Consider the following 12,659-nt stretch of genomic DNA (forward strand, 5'->3'; position numbering starts at 1 on the left):
CTTTCAAAACAGGCTATTTAAATCACCAATCGGTATAAAAGCGAGCCCCGCTCGGAAATCCACTCAGTTATAATTGAACAGCAATTGGAGCATGTTGTCGCTGTTGTGGTGAAGCTAACTTCGTTCATCATGAAAGTGCTGATGAACGGCGTCACCAAGGGCCTATTTGTGCACCTTAGGCTAGTAGGGAATCCATCAGGAGAAGAGTGATGCCACTGATAAGGCAACCAAGAAAGTAACAGCATCGAAAATTGGTTCCGCTTGAGGCATCGGAGCAGTCGCAACACACACATATAAGCGCGCAAATCTTTTCGTTTGGTGGTTATCAAGCATTGAGAAGAATCCGGAAAGATGTTATCGTTGCTGAAAAATAATCTGCCAGTTCCCCTTGGAATTGAAAATTACATTCGAGCGAAAGAGTTTATTTTAATGTTTTCTATCTATATAATACTGCGACCAAATACATTTTGTTTTGTGATTTTTTAATCAAGCGCAATTAACAGAAAAGCTTGTGAAGATTATTCTTCCCCATCAGTAGAATATTTTCGTGTTCAATATTGGATGCATAAAATGAAAAATGTTTCGCATCGCCAAAATCATATAATTTTCCATCGATTATTGCTCAGTCGCTGAAAGTTTCAAACTCAGAGAGTTCATTCGCCTCTAGTTTGTCTTCCAAATTGCCATAATATACTACACCTTATCTCGATTCAATCACGGACAAAAAGCATACTTAAGCGATATTCTGGTGATGAAACGCATTCATCCTTCGTGAGGACACCGACTGGACAACACCGTTGCTGGGCGAGCTGGACGGCGAGGAATCGAATGCCTTTCTCAAGGCAATGGACGTGATCGAGCAGGAATGTTTCCCAATAGTCTTTTTGAAAACTAGAGACGAATGAACTGAAAAGTTTAAAGTCTCTTTAATTCAATAAAGAAGAAGAAGAAGAAGTAGAAACGCATTCAGTACGTTTCGATCTGTGAGGGAGCGCAGAAGAGTCGATCCATCAGGAGGAAAAGAGAAGGCAACCAAGAGAGTACCAGCATCGAAAATTGGTTCCGTTTGTTGCATCGGAGAAGCCGCCACCCACACATACACGCGCACAACTCTTTTCGGTTGGTGGTTATCGAGTTAGCATTAACCACTGGCGGGCATCGGGCATCGAGAAGAATTCGGAAAGATGTTATCGTTGCTGAAAAATAATCTGCCAGTTTCCCTTGGAATTGAAAATTACATTCAAGCGAAAGAGTTTATTTTAATGTTTTCTATCCATATAATACTGCGATCAAATGCATTCCGGTTTGTGGTTTTTCAATCAAGTGCAATTAACAGAGAAGCTTCTGAAAATTATTCTTCCCTCTCAGTAGAATATTTTTGTATCCAATATTGGATGCATAGAACCTTGTGCCTCCAACGTAACGCTCTCGTTTTCGAAATCCCCCAAATATTCATTTATTCATTCATTCAGAATGGATTCAGATTCAACTTCAAACAAATGATCACTAAATCAACGATAGTCCTACGTCAACCTTGCGGTTATACCACAGATATAACCCACTTCCTGTTTTTTATCAAAATTTTAATATGTATGTAACTTCACTCATAGACCTTTCATCTTTCGAATTAAATCTTTATCATACCACTTCCCTCAACTGGCAAAGAGATATTAATGTCCAAAATAGTTTCTTGTTAAAATCACACCGCACTGTGTTGGTAAATGCATCGTCATGGTTCGTTTTATATCTTGACTTGGATTTCCTTTGATCTCGTCGAAAATTGAGGCAAAATCATACTCATACTCTCTTCCCCTTTTTTCTACCGCCCACAGCGGCCAAACGGCCCTCCACAAGGCGGCGAACTGCGGGCGGCGCAGCATCTGCTACATGCTGGTGGCGGCCGGCGCCATCCTGTCCATCCAGGACAACAACGGTCGAACGGCGCGAATGCAGGCGATCGACGCCGAGGATCGGGAGCTGGCGGCGTATTTGGAAAGTAAGTGCCATTTGATACTTTGTCTTATGATTGTTTCATTGTTTTTTTTTCTTTCCGTCCTGTCCAGATCAGGAACAGTTTCAGCTCGTCGAAGGTCAGCAGCAGGGATGTGCGTGAGACCGTGTGAATTCGTCGTCTTTCGGAAGTCGCCGTCAATGTTCCTTCTCTTAGCGTGACGGCAGTCAAGAAACATCGAATGTGTATCCAGTAGTGGGGAGGGGGATGGGAGCGGGCGCGTGGGAGCCCCCAAAAGCTCTGGTGATGATTGTTCATTGTTATTTATTATTATATTTCTAGTATTAGCGCGTTAGTGAGGTTTAAGGCATTAATTTCGCCGCTTTGGTTTCGCTCATCATACATCACAGACTTTGTTCACGGTCCATGTTTTGTGCGTAAATTATGCGTCCCATCCGTCGTCGTCGTCCAAGAGCAAGAAGTCAGAAGAATGAAGCGCTAATGAGAGATAGACAACCAAAGCAGCAGGGAACACAAATTATGATTCATGGTCGCGCGCGAGACGCGATTCAATCAAGGGCGAAATCTCTAGTCAAAGTATACAAAGTAAACTAAAACAAATGGGTTACACATTAATCAGGGTACGGAAGGCTTCGTCCTGGGGACGAAGAAATCGGAGAGAGACTGATTCGATCACTTTCGGGCGGCGGGAAAGTGACTGCGCATATTTTGGAGTCTCAGCAGAATCTCAGCACCAAAAGCGGAAGAGACGAGGCAAACAAACGATTACAGATTAATCACAATGATAATATGTTTTGGCGAAACAAGCAAAATCGGTGGAGGCGTGAATGGATCGTGTGCGAGTCGTGTTCAGTCTGGTTAGCTGTTCGGCTTCCGTGGCGCAGGGGAGGCAGACGTTTTGATATATTTATCCATTATGGTTTCGATCGAAATGATTAGTACTGTGGTGGGTGGAATGTAACGTCATTCTGTTCCGACGACGTTTCAACATATCAAGCTAATTTCGGGAGGGAGATTTTCTTACATTTGTCCCTTTTTGTTTTTCAAAAACGCGTAGGGATAGTAAAGTTTAGATAGCTCTTTGAAAATTTAAATCAAATAGTGTTAAGAGACACTCACACCGGTAGTAGGTTAGCAGTTGTATTTTGGCAAATTTAAACTAAATGGAACTAAGACAGAGACCATCAAGCAAAAAAAGCGAATGGTCATTATCGCTATGGGTGATTGGAGAATAATTACTAGAAATAAGTAAGGTTAGAACTTTATTCCGGCGTGAAACGAGGGTCAAAACTAGCAGCAGAAGCGAGCATCGAAAACATAAATAATAGAAAATACCAAAACTTCCTAAGCGCTAAATTGGAGGCTCATCTCATACTAATGAAATGGAAAAACCCCGCTCGGTTGAGTAATTAGGCATAATCGCGGCATGCCCATGGGCTCTCACCATGGCCTAGACGTTCCTGTGAGTGTGTATGTGTGTGCGTGGGTGTGCGTCGTGTGTGTTTGTGCGATCGGTTTGATATGGTAGTAGAGCGATTCCAGTTGAATTCGAAGGTCGAGTTTTTTTTTATGATTTTGCTCAAATTTTACAGACGCATTCTTTATCACCAGAGACGAATGAACTCTCAGAGTTTAAAGTCTCTTTAATTCAATACCGTTACCGTTTATCACCAAAAACGACAATTTGTATCATCGGTTTGCCATTTTGACTCTTGCATTGCTTGTGAGGGCCTAAGCAAAGTTTGTTTGAAAATTTTCAAGAAATAGGACTCAGAAATGGTTGCTTCAAATCGTTTGGTGTCTCTCACGTAATGTTTTAGGTTATTATTGGGGTTATATGGAGAAAGTAAGCACTGTTAAAACAACGTTTTATCTTTATTTTATTTCATCATTTACACTTAAAACTATTTTTTTTTTCAAAAAAGGAGTTATGTTGCAGCGAACATCCAGAGTGACCGCGAATTTCGGTTTCCCCAACACAGACTTCAAAACCAATGTGCCTGGGGAAATCGGCGTAGCAAATACACGTAAGCCCGGGGCACTTCTGTTCCCAATGCATATGTACATACCGGAATTAATGTGTTTCTCTAACACGGACTTCAAAACCACTGTGTTTGGATGAATCGGCCTTGCAAACACATGCAAGCTGTGGGTACTTTCGAAGGCAGTGACTGTTCACAACATTCACTCGAAATTTACAGTATCATCAAACTCTAAGCCTCATGAAATTGCGAGCAAAATGTTAGAGCGTTATGTAAAGCATCCTAAGTTTTATTGGTCTCCAAACATTAGTTCTATTTCCGGCTTTTGTTCATTGGGAATTTGATGCAACTTCGGATTCCTGTTTCAAGAAAAACAAATAAAAGTAGTAAGTTTCATTGGAGTTTAATCAATACAGATGATTTTGACACATAAACTCCGAAGAATTCCAATGCATTCGATGATGCTAGTTCCATATCTTGTAATTCATACAAAATGTATATTATTTCACTGTTTTCTCTCGTCTTCCTGTTCCTCCTCTGTGTTCCTATCATCCACGGTTTCTATATTCTCGTGCTAGTCTTCGACCTCTTCCACAATAGTACTAGTAGTGTATTTCTGGTTGTAACTCCGGACCTTCGTTTACTTCTCTAGGGTTTTGTCTTTCTGCGGTGGGTGTTTTCCCGTGAGTTCGCTTGCTTGCAATAGTCAGCTCCAAGGATCGCTTGATTGTGACAGCATTTTTCAGAACTAATAAAGTGTTTGGTTTCGCAGCTTACATTCCTATATCCGAGAGTTCAGATTTGCTCAAACTTTGGTCATGATATTCGGTGATTCTTCAATTCATAATCACGTCATAATCGATAACACGAGTTAGCCAAGGTATATTTGTTGCCAGGTGAATCAGTGCCAGAATTACGTCACAATACTGAACCATATTTTACCATTTTATGACGTGTTCTGCTAATCTGGGTGAATAGAAATCTTCATTCCTACTGATAATAAGAAAAGTTGTGAAAGACAAATTTTGTCCTAATTGCATATTTGGCTTATATAATAAATGGGGTTCAACATTTTGAAATACATTTGCTATAAATTATTGGAAGTATCGGTAAGTTTCTTTTTTTTTCAAAAAATAATGCTTTATTCTGCAAAAATGGTTGCAAACTTAATATTCAAAGTATTGCCCAACGCTAGTCACAACTTTTTTCCATCTTTCTGGCAATTCACGGATCCCTTTGCGGAAATAATCTACCGGTATGTCGTCTAACCACGGATCGAACCAATTTTTGACTTTATCAAACTTAGAGAAGTACTGGTCAACCAGGCCCTGTTGCATCGATCGAAAAAGATAGTAATCGGACGGAGCAATGTCTGGAGAATACGGCGGTGGGATAGGACCTCTCATTCCAGCGTTTCCAAGTATGTTTTGATCGGTTTCGCGACATGCGGCCGAGCATTGTCGTGCTGCAAATTAACTTTATCGTGTCTTTGCTCGTATTGTGCCCGTTTTTCCTTCACTGCGCATCAATTGTCGTCAGTAGAGGTCCCCCGTAATGGTTTCATTCGGTTTTAGCAACTTAGTGTATCTGCAAGTTCTTGTTGTGTTTGTAACGGATCTTGATCGAGTAAAGCCTCCTATTCTTCATCTTCAAACTTTCTTGGCGGTCCGGAACGCTCTTCATCCTTCAAGTCAAAATTACCACTTTTAAACCACAAGACGTGCAAACCACGTCTGACATGTTCGCTCAGTTGGAGCATGGTCACCATAAACTTCCATCAAAATGCGATAACTTTCCGCAGCTTTTTTCTTCATATTGAAGTAATAAAGTAACACTCCCCGCAAAAACACTCTCGTTGGTACGAAATTCGACATATTTGAAGTGGAAAAAAGCTATGTTGTTTATGCTTCAACTTTTTGACATCTACTTAAAAAGACGTGCAATGACAGTAGCTTTCCAACGAATGTCTGGAAATTTGATTCACTGGAATAATAATCAAGTTACGCCATCTGTTGTAAACAGAAGAAACTTGCCGGTACACCTAATATATTTTACACAAATTATAACTTTTTTGTCCATTATTTCTCCGTTTTGGTGCACTGTGCAAATATATTTCTCACTGCATTAGCTGCCGCTGCAACATATAAAAAAAAAAAAATTAATAAAAACATCTTTTATGAGAAAAGAGTTTGAGGTGTTATTTTTGAATTAAAATAAAAATCAAACATTTGTTTAACAGTGCATGCTTTCTCCACATAGTCTGAATAATAACCTAAAACATCGCGGAAGAAACCGAAGTCAATTGGACCATCCGTTTCTGAGTTATATTTTTTTGAAAATTTTCAAGAAATCTTTGCTTAGGCCCTTTTCAAAAGAAAGGCTAGAGTTAAAATGGTAAGGCTAGAGTCAAAATGGCGATTTTTGGTCATGCAGAATGTGTCTGCAAAATTTGAGCCAAATCTGAAGAATGCAAAAATAAAATTTATGAAAAAAATCGATATTTGCGGTGGAACAGCTCAGCAGCATTTTTCCGTTCAAGATTTTGCGTTTTGGTTTCTCCCCGTTACAAATTCTAATGAAACAATGTGCCCTTACTGAGAATAGATTATCGCAACGGAGAGATTCGTGTTTTTGGGTTTGGTTCCCCCTTTTCGGTACATCAAACAGATCGTGTTGAGAAGACGCGCGGAGCAAGGAGTAGAAAACCAAGAAAAACTGATGTCAATTATTAAAATTAAACTCGTAAGCATAGTAAAAACTTGTAAAAAAACTCCTTAAGAAGACACTCACAGAACTTTAAACTAGACTAGTGAGAAGCAAAGTGAAACTAAACTAAACTGAACTAAAAAAACAGATACAATGAGAAGCATTACCGAAATACTTAAAATGTGATTTTCCTGTGAAGCAAAACAGAGTTATGAAACGTCGTTAAAAAAAAACATTTGTACTTTTTCTCGTGTGTAACGTAAGTGTAGAAATTTTTGATTCTTAGCATTTAAGAGAGAGAAGGAGAGTATCGATATTCCTATTTTCCGGCGGGGGGTTCATCATTTCAACGATGTACAGCTGTAAATAATATTCCGTTTTTTTCGAGCTCTCCGCCCTCCCAGAGTGTGCATCCCACATAGATGGCACTGCTGGAAGGGCCGAATTTTGGGTCCCCTGCCCGCAAAATGCGTCTCACAGAAGGGAGCATGAATATCGACCAATCAATTCATAGTTTGAGGGGTTAATAACTTGATGGTAAGCCTTCGTGCCCCTAGGTTTCTCATGCAAACTATTGCCCCAGGAAAAACATTAAAGAATTTATTATAAAAAAACGCTAGGTAAGCAATATATAAAGCGCGCGGGAGTTTGTTCCTCCTCCCCTTTTCTGTTTCCGAGCCGCCCGAATCAAGCGGCTGGGAGCGGGAGCAAACTCACCGACCCCACAAAGTTCGAACCAGGACCAATTTCGTTCAAACTCAGTGTCAAAAATCCTCGCAAACAAAACAAAATAAAAACCGAAGCGAAGAGTTGTACTTTTTTCCTTCAAACTTTTCGGCGTTCGCGTTCTAGGTGATAAGCGGCGGCGGCGGCAGCAATGTGTGATACGCGAGAGACTGACTTTCGCGACCTTGTAAATAGAGTCATTTGATGAGTAGTTACACTTCAAGCTATGACAATCGTATTTCAGCCGTACTTTTGTTTGTTTTTTTGGTATCGATCAATCCTTTTCGATTGTTCTCCGCGCCTATGGGGATGGGCAAACTGACTGACATGCCTCGCAAGCGACCCAAGCGCCATCGGGAACCCAAAACCCAAAACAAGACAACTTCAATCTCCGACATAACCAAAAATTGTGATCTAAATGTGGATTTTCCTTGTTCCCACGAAATGGATATATGAAAATCAGCCTCTACTGTAAATACATTTTCAGCGAAGAGAAAACTCGCATAGTAGGCCGAGGAATAAGATACTTGTCATTTTTTGTCGGTTTTTTTTTCTCCACACTACATCCACTTTGGTGAAGTCTCACGAAAAAATGAATAAAACTAAAATTATATAGTACATAGTAGTGACAATGTATTCTAAGAAATACGGTGGAAGAGCAAATATAGTGTAAAGAGAGATAGGAAGCGAGAGCTAGGATAACGGGTCCAAATCTGTAGTGAAACACAACAAACAAACAAACAAAAAAACGAAACGGTGTGAGGGAGGAGCGGTGAAAATAAGTTTCCTTGATCGGAAACTCACCATTGTAGAAGAATAAACAAGAAGTCAAACAAAAATCACCTTTGCTCTAGAAGTAAGTAAAGTAACTAATTTAACCTAAAAAAAACAAGAAGATGATCAAACTCATAACACGCAATTTGATACGGAGCGGAAAACAACTAATGTGGTTCACACCTATAGTTTTTTTGATGATGTACTTTTTTATCGGAATATAGTTTCTCACGAGAACAACAGGAAGGAAGGTATTGAATTAGAGAGACTTTAAACTCTGAGAGTTCATTCGTCTCTGAGAACAACAGTAGTAGAGCAACAATTTAAAGAGCACTCCTCCAAATAAGGTATATATACATACACTATGAATAAAAAGTATCATTTAGACAAAAATACTTACACGAGAAACAAACAAGCAGAACAAAGAAAAAAAACCGGATAAATAGGAAATGCTAGAGTTCAAGAAAACAAAACTGAAGAGGACAGTCTATTTTTCCTATTTCTATATAAGCATATTGACGTCAGCAGCATTTAGTAACGAAGCATAGAAACAAAAGACTTTCGCCCACAGATGCTGCACGACAGAGCATAAACGGAGTACACACTATTTGGTTTCGGCGAGGCACAATGTCCACGCTTATTTGGCACGCGAATTTCCAACCGGGCAGAGTAAAAGTGGTTTTATTCAAATTTAGAACAGATAGCTATACTATTTTATAGAGGGCATCGATGCTCCCTTTGGCCTTATCTAATTCACAGCTCGATCAGCTCACTAAAAGATCATTTGAAGTTGAATAGCTGAAGTATGTTACTCCTCCACTCAGAACCTTCTTTGCGGTGCTATCTTTTGAAAAAAATCGCCTTTTCTAGGCTCTAATTTCAGCATTGGATCAGGTACTAATAATCACGTCGTTTTTTCGATGCAAACAAATAACATGATACTATATCTAGTCACATCGAATAGCTATGCATTGTAATTCCACAGCCGACGCTCTGCCTAATCGAAGTGTACTCCGTATCCGAATCACAATAGTTCAGAACACCCACACGCAAACCGGAATGAACAAAACAACAAATACAAATACAATCACATTGAACTACAAATGATATTTGACAAACAAACAAGAATAACTAGAATATTCTATTTGAAAACCAATGCACATTTGTACCACATTTTTCCCGTCGCACTTTTTTGTATAGGCGAAGGTCACTTTTTTGGCACATACAAGTATATTACGAACACACTCCCTCACCTTTTCTTGGATCATTCAGAGCACGAACCCCGCTCTTCCGCATTGGACCACACATTGTGATTAATTCAGAAACTAACAAATGAAACAAGCAACCAAGTTCAGCAAGAGGCCTGGCTCCAGCTTCAGCAGAGCGCACTTTATGCGGGTTTCCCTTTTTCTCTCGGATAAGACCTTTTTACCAGTCAAACATTCCAGCCTTAGAGTTATCGGTTACTTGTTGAGAAACTCATTTTTAACTTATTCTACTTGGGTATTCTACTATTGTTATAATGCAACATTATTTATTACTAAACAAGGAAAACAAAACATCATCTAGGTGATATTTTTACGTAAGGTTTAATGTTCATCGACGTTGATTTTCTGGCCGCGGTTGCACCTGTAAGGTGCAACACGTGACCGTCTCCACTCACTCACACTAGAAACGCCTTTTTATATTTAAAAAATAAAGCAAACACTACAACACACAAACGCAAGTAAATTTCAAAGAATCAAAGTATATTTAAAGAAAAAAAAAGCAAGCGAACTAAGCTATATAGAGCGAGGAGAAACGAACAAAATAAGAGAGAAAAAAAACTTATCAAATTTGTGCACCAGTACCTTACATCGCTAAGTAAATTTTTTCCTTGTTTCCCCCATAAAAACGATGAAATAAACACAAAATGATTGTTTCACTTTCCTCCTAGTATGCAAATGAAAACGAACAAAGCAAAACAGAAAAAAAAAATCAATAAACATTAATAAAAAATAGTTTTATTTAGAGAGAGGGAAGTTTGAAAAAACGAAAAACAAAAGAAACAAAGGTTAGGGCAAATCAAACCAAACCACGGGCGTCACTGTTGTTATTGTTAACAACAACAACAACAACAACAACAACAACACTAAAAGCAAACAGAACAGAAGCAGGAAAGAGTGCAACTTTGCAAACAGAATATAGCAAACTCGAAATCGAAACATAATAAAAACTACTGTCAACTTTTGAATCTCACTACTTGAGGGTTGGTACAGTACTGGTTTGCGGTGGAACGGAAAAGAAAGTCATGCGGGAAGGTCGCAAATGTTGCTGATCAAAGGAAGATATCACACAACTTTTATTCAATGAAGCCACATTCGTTTGAGAACTAAAGAACAGAGAGAACCCAACGCAACGGACATCTTTGGCAATGCAGGTTAATTCCCATTGCCGTAATACGAGTCACGTAAAGAGGACCGGTACTCCCTATCGAATTAATTCGCCCAGAGATTATCCATCGCTGATAATATGGTCTTGCGATAATACATACAGTCAATCGCAAAATTAAGTATACACCCCGTGTTGGGTTGTTATTTTTGAGTTTTTGGGGTTAGAAAGTAAATAATTAAAAGCGACTCATATTCATCGTAAAATTGATCCTTTTCAATCACATGTAGTGATGAGAAAGAAATTAGAATGTTCACATTTCTACTTCATGTTTAAAAAACGAACAAAAAATCTCCGATTCAGATGTTGCAAAATTGAGTGTACAGTTCAAGCTTTTCTTAAAAGTCACAGGAGGGTTGTGTAGGAGACACGACCGCGTAGTTGACGTAGGATTCCGTTAAGCTATCTGTTGTTTTGGATATGTTTGAAGAATTACCTTGTTACACTCTACGATAATGATTTGGTGGCCCGGAAAAGACCGTCGTTGTTAGGGTTGTTAGGTATTGTTTGTTCACAGCCGAGTGATGATAATAAAAGACTGGTTATAAGACATTGGATGATGCGTATCACGATAGAAGATGCCAAAGTGGAATGGGATATGATGAAGGCCGCCCTCTGTGGCCCTGAACGGAATGGATCCTGTGTTATGTATGGATGAAATGAAGAGAAAAAAATCATGGGACTGCTTTTTCCCAATTTTTGTCGTCGCATGAACTTTCCTTGGGAGAAAAAATTGTTTCATACTTTAAGTCATTTTAACACAACCGCTACCATATACAATTTTACATTTACACTTGTGCTAAAAGTTTTACAATGCATGATCAGTCATTGACATGAAATTTCACGAAGCAACCAACATAAAAGTTCGAAATTTAAATTTTATTTATATTCTACCAAACATGAGTTCTATTCAGTTCATTGAAACATCATTCTTCAATCAATCCATCGAAAGATTCTTATTGGAACGAAAATTAAAAGTCACAGGAGGGTTGTGTCCGAGACACGACCGCATAGTTGACATAGGATTCCGTTAGGCTATTTGTTGATTTTGGATATGTTTAAAGAATTACATCGTTAAACTCTTTGATAATGATTTGGTGGCCTCCTGAAAAGGGCCGTTTTGTTTGGTTGTTGGGTATTGTTTGTTCACTCTACCAGTGGTTAATGAGTGACTACAGAAGGATGGTAAACAGTCGTTTGATGGTGCGTATCAGATAAAAGAAACCGAAGTGGAACGAGATATGATGAAAACCGCCCTCTGTGATCCTAGACGAGATACCTCCTGTGTTATGTATGGATATAATAAATAAAAAAACTCACCAATGTAATATAAGATAATTACCAATACCGAACACAATTATCAATTTTTTTCGTCAGTAAAAACATGTTACTTTAGTGTACAGAAAACATATTTGAAATGAAAAAGGTAATTTTCTTTTATAATTTTTACTTTCTGAGTGTTCATTCAATCCAATGCGAATTTTAATTGGACTAACAACACCCAATACTATATGTAGAGTATATGGGAAATCACTTTTTCTAATATTTATTATTCCAATTTTTCTCGCCGTACAAACTTTCCTTGGGTGAAAATGAACACAACAAAACAGACAGCTTAAACCAAAAAACCTGCTCCATTATTAGGTCCTGCCTTGCATTCCAAAAGCGTGTGCAGCAAGTGGAAACTCGATCGGTGATTAGCATAGTTTTAGACTCTCAAAAACATTCCCCTTTTGAACGAATAGAAATCCAGAGCGGGAACGCACCTTGGTGTGCTTATTTATGAAAATTGTAATAAATCGTTTCATATATCAAGTCATTTTTAACACAACTGCTACCATATACAATTTTACACTTACACTTGTGCTAAATTTTTCACAATACACGATCGGTCATGGATATGAAATTTCACGAAGCAACCAACATCAAAGTTCCAAATTTATAGTTTATTTGCAAGAATTAATCGTATCACTCACTTTACTTGCAATATAAAAATTCCTCTTACTTTCATATATTTGCAATGACGATTTCCCCCAGGCAGCTTGGTTTTGATGTCTATGTTAGGGAAT

At 38.7% G+C, this 12,659-nt stretch overlaps 1 protein-coding gene across 5 annotated transcripts in view; it reads left to right on the top strand.

Moving 5' to 3' along the window:
• LOC129767995 (eye-specific diacylglycerol kinase) overlaps positions 1-10,401 on the top strand; it is a 475,932-nt gene extending 465,531 nt beyond the window's left edge. For all 5 annotated transcript variants that reach the window (XM_055769348.1, XM_055769339.1, XM_055769362.1 and 2 more), the window contains 2 exons: positions 1,833-1,996; positions 2,064-10,401. In XM_055769348.1, the coding sequence (XP_055625323.1) occupies positions 1,833-1,996; positions 2,064-2,113 (214 nt within the window). In that variant the 3' untranslated portion in view covers positions 2,114-10,401. The remainder of the gene's footprint in view (positions 1-1,832; positions 1,997-2,063) is intronic.
• The last annotated feature ends 2,258 nt before the right edge of the window (positions 10,402-12,659 follow it).

Source organism: Toxorhynchites rutilus, chromosome 1, assembly GCF_029784135.1.
Source record: "Toxorhynchites rutilus septentrionalis strain SRP chromosome 1, ASM2978413v1, whole genome shotgun sequence".
NCBI lineage: Eukaryota > Metazoa > Arthropoda > Insecta > Diptera > Culicidae > Toxorhynchites > Toxorhynchites rutilus.